This window comes from Panicum virgatum, chromosome 2N (assembly GCF_016808335.1).
Source record: "Panicum virgatum strain AP13 chromosome 2N, P.virgatum_v5, whole genome shotgun sequence".
NCBI classification, from domain to species: Eukaryota; Viridiplantae; Streptophyta; class Magnoliopsida; order Poales; family Poaceae; genus Panicum; species Panicum virgatum.
In genome coordinates, this window is record NC_053146.1 from 3,719,665 (window position 1) to 3,731,754 (window position 12,090).

A 12,090-nucleotide genomic window follows, 5' to 3' on the forward strand; every position below is an offset into this window, starting at 1 on the left:
ATAAAATAGACAGGCAATCATGCAGGAATGCAGGACCATGAGACTCGCATTTGTGTAATATTAATTATTCGACAGAATAAAGCGAGGCCCAGTAGAGATGATAGCCTTTGCTTTTCTGAAAAAAAAAACAATTCTGTCCTCTGATGTGGGGGGCCAAAGTTGACTGGGCCATAGTCACAAAGTTCCTGGGTCGACCGGGTCGAGGAACGGGATCGAGGAACGGAGTCGAGGGTCGAGGGTCGTCACTTTATAAAATTATGGTACGAAAGGGGGTATACATCTATGGAACGATAAATTATTATGTGGGACGCGACTCTGATTCATCGGGATCGGGGTCGATATCTTCGGGTCGATAAAGACAAAAACTATATATATCCTACTAATGAAGAAACTAATCTGCACAAGCATATAAGAAACATATAAAATAGTACATTTAGACCATGCTACACGTACTCAGCTCATTGTCTAACAAAAACCACACCAATCCACTGTCCTTAACCTCCTTATCCCAATTAAATCTGCTAGCAATGGGGTTGCGACCCCTTTCAAACCGGGACACGATCCAACCTTAAATGGGACACTGACCCTCTTCGACCCCGACCCTCGAATCGGAACGACGTTCCCGGGTCGAGGGACGAGGCATCGACCCCGAATTCTGTGACTATGGACTGGGCTAGGATAGTTAATAGACAACAATGGATAGTACAGTTCAATAATGCATAACAGGTTGGCAGTCAAAATATGCATACAGCATCGAGAGATAACCTTGAAAATAGCTTAACAACCGATGTGAAATGAGCAAGAAAAGCTGGTACTGGTAGTGCTCTTCAATAAATAGTAACACCAACTCAAAAGCATGTGCTTCAATTTATTCAACATTTGGAGCAGAAGCTTATGAACAAAACCCACAATTTTACATTGCAACGAGAATTGTTCAATTATATGTCCAGTTTCTCACCTTGTTGCGAAACAATCATAATCTGTGGCATTTTCAAAACCTAGTAAACCTCTACGTGCCACTGCTTGTTCTTTTTCAGCTGCGACAGCTTCTGGTCCCAGCTCTCTCCTCTCTGCTCGGCCACCCTCTTGAGCGTGTCCTGGATCCCCGGCATCATCCCCTTCAAACCACAGAAGTAGATGTGCGCTCCGCCGTCCAGGAGCTTGAAGATTTCATCGCTGTACTCCTCAATCTTGTCCTGCACGTACATCTTGCCACCGTTCTTGTTCTTCTGCTCTCTGCTTAGCGCTTTGTCATACCTGCAACGTCGAAACTTGGATCAGTTCAGCAAGAACCATTCAGCTTTACTTTAGCCAATTGAACTATGGAAGTATGTGGCCACCACAGTGAAATAAACAAAGCATTAGATTGTAGCATTCTCAGTTATATCATTAGGATAGAATGACATACGATGATTAAGCTTGAAGAACACAAAACCTGAAATTGTCTGGATACTGCTGAAGGTAGTTAGTGAACTCTTCATCATAGAGAAGGCTGTCAGAGTTAGCAACGCCAAGGAAGAGCCACGCCAGACCACCAAATTTGTAAGTTGAGACATCTTCCATGAACATACGACGTAGGTAGCCGCGGTAAGGAGCAACACCAGTGCCAGTGGCAATCATGATATGAGTTGCATTTGGATCATCCTCCGGAAGAAGCATAATTTTGCCCGAGGGGCCTGCATGAAGAGAAACATTATGAGATGCTTAGGACAGAAATAACCAGCATATGCCTTGAATGATGCAATGGGTACAGTATTAACATCCAACATATTTTACGACTCCATGAACTCAGGGAATGTTCAAATGGTTATTTTTGCAGTTAGAAGCTACCATTTATTGTTGGCAAATACATAACAATGCTTTTATACATGACATCCAAGATAATGTTCTGTACCTGTGATCTGAACTTTGTCCCCTGGTTTTGAGTCACACAGGAAGTTACTGCAGATACCTTTCTTTGAGGGGTCTTCCTTTCCAGTTTCAGGATCATAATAAACAGCACGGCGAACACATAAGCTTGCTGTCTTTCCATCAAAAGAATCACCATACCTAGTAGAAGCAATAGAATAGAGCCTAACAGTATTTGGAGACCCAGGTTTCTTCGGATTCTCTCCCTGGCAACAAATATATGAGAGGTCATATGAGCAAGGTATTAGATGTAGGAAATGCTGGTTCAGAAAAGAAAGCAGATGCAGATAAAAATTAAACTAAAATTAAATTTGGAGTGTTAACTAGTCATTTGCACAAAAGGCCTAAATTATCAGTCTTGTTAACAGTAACTGAGCTTGAATATTGACAAGGCTTTACAAGTTTATCAGCAATCGGAGAACTGAAAATACTGGATAAACTTTGTCCAGATTTATAACAATAATTTCTGGCTAGAGATTTAACCATAATTTTGACAACATTTATTTGAATAACATCTTATTATAGAAAAAATGAATAAATAAAGAATCTTTGAAAAATCCAAAGATACTATTCAGTGAACACTACACTGGCAAAAAAAAATGGAAGGAAAGTGTAAAGTCCATAAAGGAAAACAAAACTACAGAAGTGCTGCATTATGTTAGCAGAACAAGGAAGGAAGTACTTACCGGAGGAATGACACCATAACTCTGTCCTTCCCAGTATGGAACATTGCCACCATGGTCAATGACAATGTGGCATGTTTCACCAGGGGCTTTAGGGCCTACAATCCTCTCAACTGAGACAATTGTGGCTGTGTAAGGTTCCTTCGGTTTGTATAAGTTGAGTGGTGGCTCCTTTGCATTCTCCAATTCAACAGGTTTAACAGCAACTTTGCTTTTGCTTGCTTGTTGAACGGACATACAGAAGACCTTGTTCAAATGCCTTGATTGCTGGGTCTTTTCCCATGCTAAGCTCTTCCCAACCCATGGTTTGCTCCGGAAGTTTAGACTATTGTTACCCTGAACATAACAATCGAATCCTGTAAGGCTAAGATCATATAGCATCAAGTAGGAAAAGCCAAAAATGCAGGAAATTCATCATCCGCTACCTACTCAACAGGAATATTGCAATACTAAATGTGCGACTATAATGTTCATACTACAAACTTCTGCTGGAAATTCCTAGGATCCAATAGTCATGCTCTAGGGGAAATGCAGCGATTTCTGCCCTGAGTTATGGTCAACCCCTTTACCCTTACCTAGATGACCTCAACAATTAGTACACTAGAGAAAAAGAAGACTTAGTACTTAGTAGGCATCAGCTACTTCATCCATAAGTTGGCAGTGGCAGAAAACAACTAAAAAATACACATTCCTCGCCTAATTTAGCTACTTCACTAAATAACAGTATGGTAGGTAATCTGGGTACTGGATGTAAATCAATATAACAGTATCAGTGGACAAAATCTAACAGAAATTCTAGCAAACTATTTATGTCCTTAGCACAAAGGAAGGCCATCCTGGCATGCATTTTACTTAAGTCGTATTAGTATTGCTACTGCTCTCAGGAAGTGTAGGAAGAGAATCTAGATGTTTTGCCTCCCTGAACCATGGTCTACAGTGCCAACCACGCAGACCCAGCCACGAGATTCCCCAACAAGCACCCCAAAAAATTGGAGCAAGTTTTAGCTTCAGTACGCAACCAACCCATCCAACCCAAGTACCTTGCGCGAAGAACCCTTGAGGAAACCGTCCGAGCCGACGGGCGCCAAGGCTGCTGCAGCAACCTGCATGGGACCAGGACTCAAAATCAGCGCTGCACGCGGCGGAAAGATGAGCCCGGCATCGCGCGGCGCGCCGCGGGGGGATGCACGTACCTGAGTTCCGAGCGCGGCGGACGCCATCGCCGGCCGACCGGGCCGCGAGGGGGGAGCGGTTTGCTAGGGTTTTGATCCGCGGGAGGCGAGGCGAGCGACGGCGAGGAGAGGGACGGGTTTGGCAGTTCGGAGGAGAGAGTAGTGGAGAAAGGATAGGAAGGCTCGTCGCACCCACTCTGACAGTGACTGCCGAATTTGTGGGGCTCTCGCTATGCTGCTGACGGCTGCAGCGTTGCCACTTGTGCTACTTGCACTATTCGTCAGGTTCGTCAAAATCTTTCAAACGGATTCACGTTTGTTCAAAATTCTAGTAGATCAGTCTGAGATTTATGGAAATCTGATCAGTTTGTGTTAAATCCCATAAAATTCGTAAACATCTTGCGAGTACTTGCTTCTTTGGAACACATTGAGGCAGAATGACTGAAGCAAAATGTTGACTTCAACCACGCAAGAAATGCAGCAGCCAATTCTTCCACGGCCTTCAGCATGTGTATGTCCACGGCGTGTTCCGAAAGAAGGAACATGTGCGAGAGAATGGTAGCAACTGCAGCAGCTGATCGTGCTCAGAATGTCAAAGTCCGTGGCCACGCGCCACGACCAAGGAACTTAGCAGTGCTGCATCAGTGGGGCAAGCTCTGGCAGTTTTTCTCAGCCTGATCTCTGCAGGCCAACCAGGCCAAATCTTAAAATCTCATTTAGTTTCCAAAAATTTTTGAGTGCTACAATAACTGACAACGTTTGACCACTAATTAAGAGTATTAAATATGGATAATTGACAAAACTCATTTCACAACCCCGGGTGAAATTGCGAGACGAATCATTCCACAATGTCGTGCTACAGTAATCAACCTCTGATGATAGATTAATTAGTCTTAATAAATTTGTCTCGTGATTTTCCGTCCATCCATGTAATTAATTTTATAATTAGTCTATGTTTAATACTTCTAATTAGTGGTCAAACGCAAAAATTTTTGGGAACTAAACACCCCTAGTATTTCTTTTCTGCTAGCTATGCCGGTCAGCAGCAGATCATCACCGGCTTCTCAGGCCATGCAGAATTCCATACTTCACAGGACATTTCACAGTGTTACCCTGCAGAAACTGTCCAGCATGCTCCGCGTGTAGATCATATTAAACATCCAAAAGGGGTTGGGGGTACTGGCAACCGAAGCATCATATGAGGAGCTTCATATAAAATGGTACTTTCCCTAGGTTTGTTCCGTCTTCATTCTGGGTGTCCAAAATACCAAAGATTCATAAATCAGTACTGGTGCAGGTGCTGCAGACGTTTGCAGCGCTTATTATTACAGCATACAGGGTTCAGTTTTTTCTTGAAACTGCAATAAACGGCATCATAGCGTTCTATTCCAGAGACGCGCAGGGTTCTCCACTAGCTGTAATTCACGAAAAGATACTCCATAGTTGCAGTGAACTCTGAATTGCAGCGACCGCATCTGGCTCACATCAACGGCGCCTGCGTCTCGGCCCTGCCTGAGAGGATCCTCCCGGTCTTCCACCAGCCACAGGGCCTGGGGCAGGATGTGGTGCATCAACCTCCGTGGGAGCTGGGCCTGGATGAGCGCTACTCGCCGAAGATCCTCCAGGGCTTCCACCTGCCACAGGGCCTGGACCAGGATGTGGTGCAGCACCCGCCAACGGAGCTGGGCTTGGATGACCATGACTCAGCTCTGCCTGGGAGGATCCTTCAGTGCTTGCACCGGCCACAGGGCCTGGATCAGGATGTGGCGCACCACCTGCCGCGGGAGCTGGGACTGGATGAGTTACCCCAGCTGCTGCAGGACCTGGGACTGCAGGAGGTGCTCCTCCGCCAGGCCGGGCCAGATTATCCAGCAGTTGTTGGAGGTAGCGCCTTGCAACATCATCATCCTGTGTTTGCAGTAACAAAGATATGGTTAGTACTTGATTGAAACCTTCAATCTAGTATAAGTGGGGTAATGGTTGATTAGAGACAGCTGACGAATCGAGAACAAGACTCACCCTAAGGCCGTTGTCGAATGTCCCGTCTCTCAGAGCCTCAGGAAGATGAGTTTGCAGCGCAATATGGGCCCTGCAACAGAGTATGAGATGAGCATCTTTTTTTTTTTGAAAAGGAAGAGATTAGCATAGTTGTGTGGGAAGAAATGTTGCATGTTATAAAGTAAGTTCCTAGTAAAAGTGAGAGCACACCTGGGATCATCTGTCAGCCTGAGGTAGCAGCGGACAATGTGCTTCAGCAATCTGGTGGAGGGCTGGTCAGCCACCATTCTTGCTAAAACAGTGGCTATCCCAAAAAAACGTTCTGGGGTGGCACAGATGTACTGTAACCCAGCTTCATCCATAATGATCTTTTGGACAATGAAAGTGGCCACCTGCATATGCATTTGACTGATTAGTAAATTAAAGCAATGGCTATCAGATTAGTAGAATTTACATTTAACTCCATCTGCAAAGAGAGACCTAGGCTCCTACTCAACTTCTTTAGGTTTTTGGAGAAGATATGTTACAAAGAAGTTAGTAGTATTTATCTGCCAACCAATATAGCAGGTGCCATCTCCTGCTGTTCTCCTCAGAGAAATACATAGAACTTGGCCGGCAGATATATATATGCTATTGAAATTAGCAGCAAAAGATAGTTGCTGAAAAAGCAACGATATCGAACAGTTTTAGAACCTCCTTTGATAAGCCTCATTTTATGCTTCGAACTAAGTTGATTGCTGACTTGCTTGGCTACATTTTAGAAAATACAGTCTACCTCATCTGAAGTTCTAAACAACATGTCAACTATATCATACATTGGGAAAAGTTAGCATACTTGTACCATACGAGGTAAGGTACTCAAGATCTGGGCAACACATGACTAGCAAAGCCATTAGATGGACTTTACAGTGAAGAATTATCTCAATTAACAAAGCTATAATTATGTATATCGTGTCAAAATCTACGTGACTGGGAGAATTTGAGTTTACGCCAGGTGATTCAAGATTGTTTTTCATGCAAATTTTAGACAACCTAGCATACTAAGGAATATAACATGATATGGCATGGATGAGCAGAGGTAAAAAACGATGACATTCCACGCAAAAAATGATATGACATACTGTTTTTGAAAGTTCAGTGCCTGTCTCCATGATTCGCAAGCATAGAGGAATGGTGTCACCATTTAGCAGGGTATTGACAACTTCAGTATCATCTACCTGCATGTATCACAAGACAAAGAACCTTCTTTCTCATTTGCAGAATTAGTGTTTGATAAAAAAACAACAAATGTACCTTGACCATGAATTTATCGCTGTTAGGATAACAGCTCCTATTGTTACCAAAATAGCAAGATTGAACATGAGAAATGTTCCCACTGAAAGAAACCCGACAAACGTTCCACAAATCCTTAAGCATTCTTGCATGTGGGGCATGTTGTCTTTTTTCTTTTTTGAAAAAACTAGTGGGCCATTTGTCATGTGTGCCTTCTGAATATCACAATTTACATGCCATTGCTTTTGAGTAGCCATTCTTGATTTCGTGGTATCTAGATGGATTAAGGTCATTCTGCTAAAACCATGACAAATCATTCAAGAAATGGAGCAGGGAAACATTAAAGTTTTACAGTAAACCTGCTTGATAAAGTTAAAGAATTAGTTATCTTTTACTTCCATAGGGAACAAAAATGGTTGCCTCAGAACTTTCATGCCCATCTAAAGAAGCTGGGGAATATGAACATGAACCTTCACTGATTATTGCATTGCATGTTTAGTGAAACAAATCCAGGCTTTTTTACTCATGTGTTGGAGGGAATGTAACAAATCTTCTCAGTTGTGTAAAATTCTATGTATAAATTACCTTAACAAGAGCACCAAACACACCAAGAGTGGTGAGGCGCAGGTACTCGAAAGATCTGGCATTGCTGGTAGTTTTCAAAAATGGGTATAAGTACTCGGTAATTTGAGCTGCAAAAACAAAGGACGAAATGAGAGGGAGTGAATAACTAATGATAACATAACCAGGAAACAAAGTTCCATAATAAAAAGTAAAGAAAATCCATAATACTTCAGAATATTTACTACAGCAGCTAACATAAACCAAACTTGTATCAACCACTACATGATAATATGACAAAACCCTGAGAGAGAACATAGGGTAACTAGCAAAGCACAGCTTCAGTGCATTTCAGCTTTGACATACAAAGGATAATGATAATTAATCGTTACCTTTTAAGAAGGGGATCCTGGTCTCAGGGTGTGATGCAACAGACTGCAACAAGTTTAGGAGAGGAGATGAATAGAACATACAGTACTAAATCTAAAGTTGGTAGCTTAAAATGATCAACAAGAAACAGAAGAAAATGCCCTTTGCAGTAAATTATTGCGATGTCAAGGGATGGTAAATGGTTCCAACCAGCAGCCAACTTTTCTGATATGAAACACAACTTTTCCTAAAAACATACCTGAAGAAGTGCAAGAACATTGCAGGCTCTGTTCGATACACTTGCAGATAACGTAGGGGGTGAAAGTGCAGGGTAGAATGACACAATTTCCTGTTTTTTCAAGTAGCCAGACATACTAAGTAAGACCAAAAGGCTGACTAGATTGGTTTAAACTTCACAAACATATATTAAGAAAACTGATATAGCCATGAGCTCAAGGATTGAATCGGGAATGACTAACATAACAGACAGATCATGGAAACAGACCATGACAGAATACACTCAAAGCTCCTATTAAGCTTGATCATACTATAAGTATGCACAGAAGAGCACAAGGGTTGCTACATACCTGTAGCAGCACAATTATTGTGGCAAAAGAGTGCCACATCAGTGGAGCTAAATCTGGAAACATCTCCCTTTTCTGAAAAATAGTTTCAAAAAAACATTACATACTAAATTTGAATTTGCTGCCTCCATACACGATGTGTCATGCTAATGACTGAACATGCACCTACTACTGTCACTGCTGAATTGATCAGCTACAGAATTACTAACAATTTACTTTGGAATGAGTCCATACCCTTCACACCTTAGAAAAGCAATAACAGCATGTAACTCGGCATTCAGCATGCTAATATGCATATAAAGGGAAATAATACTTGTTTGGCAAATTTACTAAAAGTATTTTTTAAATAAAACACATCCATTCTGCAAACAAACTCTTAAATTGCAACTGAAATGTTGTCAAGTAGACACAATGAACCACCAGCAAGAGTTTCCATCATTATCATGTGCAGTAAGCTACAGCCATCTGAACAAAAGTTATCGAATAAGACTCTCAAATTTTCTACTTACAAACACACTAACTCTGTTCAAAGTACAAATACTACTCCTTGTCATACATAAACATCATGTCAGCCACTGCACATGAATGTGTCGATACTTGCTCTACTACTTGTCAGACAAACAACTAAATAAAAGATGAAAACATTTTTTATCCTAATCAAACATAATGATAGATTCCACACCAGAAGACCATTAACACAGATCAAATCATCACTGTTGTTAGTCAAAATGTATCAGACATCATGGATTTGAAACAGGTAGTGTATGTATAGCAATCCACCTCAGATAAACTCAAAACTGGACGAGAAAACCAATTCTCCGGATGAAACAAAGCACACAACAGAAATCCAGCTATGTACCAAACTTAAAACATCACATATAAAATATACCTAAATTTTTTATTTCCAGATACAGCAGTCAGAATGAATCAAAAGATGGGAATCGCACAATATAACCATTGATCCTCATGATAAAATCCGCAAGAGATCGAACAGTGTACTCTTTGGAAACCAAGAACCAATCGGAGAGGAATGCTGTTAAGTCACCACAGTTATACGCCAACTCCCATACCCAATCAATAAAACAGAACCATCCTAATCCTGGAAAACCACACAGCATCACAAGATGCGAACTTTTACTGCTGCGGCGACCAGAATTCCTGGCGAGCAACCTCGCTAGAGATCGAAAAGGCCAGATCTTCAATCACAGATGTATAATCTGCAGATGAGGAAAAGGCACAGGAGTGACCTTGGAGAGCTCAACGAGGGCATCTCCACGCAACTCAGGGTCGTAGAGGAGCACAAGCTGCTCCTCCAGCTTCTTCTTAATGTCAGGCACCACGGCGTCGCAGCTTCCTGCCATGGAGGGAGACGGAGGCAAGGCCTTGGGGAAAGGAATGGGGTGTGTACAAGGAAGATCGGAGATTTTCCGTTTCAAAGAGGCCAAATTCGGTGTTCTACTTAAAGACCCTTATGCCCTTTTCCCCTTGTTCTTGTAACGTAAAAATAAATGCATCCTTATATTTACCCTTTCCTTTTTGGTTAGTTTCTCTAATAACTTATCATTTGTTTTAGCTTTTGTATCTTTTGTATTTGGAATGTTCTTTACACTCCTTTTCGAATGATATGGTGTTTTGAGTATTTATGATTGTCGTTAGGAAATTGTCTCTGTGATTTTGGATGCAATCAAGTCTATGTAATGTAATTGTCATTACAACAATAGCAATACACCATTCACATCTTCTAAGCTAGACAGTACTGGTCTTTCGAGTATGGATCTGAGGTGATAAGATTGACATTTCGAAGTTAAGCAACGTGTAACAAGCTAATACTTATGCACACAATTTTATCTGTAGTGATGAGCCATCTCAACCCAGGACTTTTATTTTCGAGAAAAAAAAACTCATGAATTTTTTGGCATTAATGACTCTTGAAGAAAAGAAACATGTATCTTTCAAGTGTCTGTTTAGTAAGTTAGGCCTTGTAAGGTGTAAATTGTTTCATGAGCTTCATTTTGATGATAATCTTCCGATTTTGTTTAAGAGAATCCTTTGTGCAGTGTGCACTCAACTTTGGCCTGATGTGGTGCTTGACTCATTTGGGTTGTCTGATATTTACCCTGAAGATGCAGAGAATCTGCACATAAGTTTTATGTAAATAGTTTCTCTTTTAGTATGATCTCTGAATGCATTAGGAAGAGCATGTCCCCAGCACATGTGGTTTTTTATTCTCGATTTTTTTTTGAAAATGAATGATACTTACTTTATAATCAAAACGTAAATCCAGATTAAAAGCAGAGAAGAAAGGTAGTCCTAATGGGAGAAGCACAGTCTAAACTGGTTCAACATACATCTACGGGAATTGGAGTTTATTTATAACTGGTGGATAATAGAAATAAACTGGTGCTTATGGTATTTTATAAATTTAAAAAGCAAAGATAACTAAACTTACAATCTTTCAGTAAGCATATCTACCTAAGGATTTCCGCATTTATATTAAGTGAAATAAGCTAATCAGATACTACTTAATAAAGAATAGAAGATATTCAATTACATCCCAATTTATAAAGATATATTACAGAAAGTCTTGTCTAAATTGGTAAAAGAAAGCACCTGACTATATCATGCTATCATAGGCAATCTGTGTTGGAAACAACTCAGTGGCAATTATATTATTATTGTGGTATAATATACAATGAATAGGAGTTGATGAAATAGACAGTCTAGAGGACAAACAGAATTATCTAACTGGGAAAGGGCAAGTGATATTTTGGATCTAACAAATCAAGAAGATATGCCACAAGTTTATGATCTGTTTCTCCACTGGCATCCAAAACAATCGATAGACACTATCAACTCGCACCACTATTTCATCGACAAGCGTTCATTCTACTGCGGACTGCCACTTTAATGAGGTGTGCACAGACTGTATTAGCTTCAGGATCAAGACCAGTGTGCGTTTTCTTATAAGGAAGTTAGCTCCTTGTAAAAAAAAAAAAACAGATCAGTTTCGGTTGCTCCACGATCCTTGCTAAAAAGCTAGAAACACCGCGGCCTAGTAACGCAGTGAGGTTCACGAGCAATGAACTGGTGGAAGATGCATACGCAAGACGAAAAATGTAATCAATTGGTACAGCGCCAACCAATAATTTGGTAATTTTGAGACGGGCACGGTGACAGCCCCTGGAGAACACTTGCCTGGAACGGAGCCTGCCCGGAAGCTGCCAAGCCCAGGCGCCGGAGGCAACGGGGCCCACGCCTCCCCGCTCCTCCTCCACGCCAGTTACCGGTCGAGCCGCGCGACGCCGCGGCATGGCCCGCTCAACCCTCCGCGCCGCGTGACCCGCGCTCGCCGAAACGGACGAAGCCGCCCCCGCCGCCTGCCGCCCGACGCAGCAGCGGACTGGACGTGGGGTTCCCTCCTCCACCAAAAACCGGATCAGATGCCGCCGCCGAGAAACGCTGAACCCGCGCTCGCCGCCGCCCGCTCGCCGCTCACCTTCCGTTTCGACCGGAAGGAGGAGGTGGGTGGGTTTCAGACTCTTG

General features: G+C 42.0%; 2 protein-coding genes across 3 annotated transcripts; both read right to left on the bottom strand.

Moving 5' to 3' along the window:
- Nucleotides 1-795: 795 nt before the first annotated feature.
- Nucleotides 796-3,997, bottom strand: LOC120659331 (ferredoxin--NADP reductase, embryo isozyme, chloroplastic). Its single transcript, XM_039937427.1, has 6 exons — nt 3,785-3,997; nt 3,632-3,694; nt 2,595-2,927; nt 1,895-2,114; nt 1,436-1,676; nt 796-1,257 (listed from the first exon to the last, which is right to left on the bottom strand). Exons 1-6 carry the CDS (start codon nt 3,809-3,811, stop codon nt 999-1,001), a joined length of 1,143 nt encoding a protein of 380 aa, XP_039793361.1. The 5' UTR covers nt 3,812-3,997; the 3' UTR covers nt 796-998.
- A 943-nt stretch (nt 3,998-4,940) lies between these two features.
- Nucleotides 4,941-12,061, bottom strand: LOC120659329 (CCR4-NOT transcription complex subunit 9-like). 2 transcript variants are annotated; one of them, XM_039937426.1, is made up of 9 exons: nt 11,743-12,061; nt 8,551-8,622; nt 8,223-8,312; nt 7,987-8,029; nt 7,619-7,725; nt 6,883-6,978; nt 5,972-6,153; nt 5,783-5,852; nt 4,941-5,671 (listed from the first exon to the last, which is right to left on the bottom strand). In XM_039937426.1, the coding sequence occupies exons 2-9, from the start codon at nt 8,611-8,613 to the stop codon at nt 5,249-5,251; spliced, it is 1,074 nt and encodes a 357-aa protein (XP_039793360.1). In that variant the 5' UTR covers nt 8,614-8,622; nt 11,743-12,061; the 3' UTR covers nt 4,941-5,248. The 2 variants fall into 2 exon arrangements, with proteins under 2 accessions (XP_039793360.1, XP_039793359.1); XM_039937425.1 differs by lacking the exon at nt 11,743-12,061 and adding an exon at nt 9,795-11,723.
- Between the last annotated feature and the right edge of the window lie 29 nt (nt 12,062-12,090).

Coding starts and splice junctions, on each gene's coding strand:
- LOC120659329 (XM_039937425.1), bottom strand. CDS start 9,908: ATGGCAGGAAGCTGCGACGCCGTGGTGCCTGACATTAAGAAGAAGCTG. Junction 8,313..8,550: donor CAATAATTGTGCTGCTACAG/GTATGTAGCAAC, acceptor TTGAAAAAACAG/GAAATTGTGTCATTCTACCC. Junction 6,979..7,618: donor TGTTTGGTGCTCTTGTTAAG/GTAATTTATACA, acceptor TGATACATGCAG/GTAGATGATACTGAAGTTGT.
- LOC120659331 (XM_039937427.1), bottom strand. CDS start 3,811: ATGGCGTCCGCCGCGCTCGGAACTCAG. Junction 2,928..3,631: donor TCAAGGGTTCTTCGCGCAAG/GTACTTGGGTTG, acceptor TGTTATGTTCAG/GGTAACAATAGTCTAAACTT. Junction 1,677..1,894: donor GGACAAAGTTCAGATCACAG/GTACAGAACATT, acceptor CTCTTCATGCAG/GCCCCTCGGGCAAAATTATG.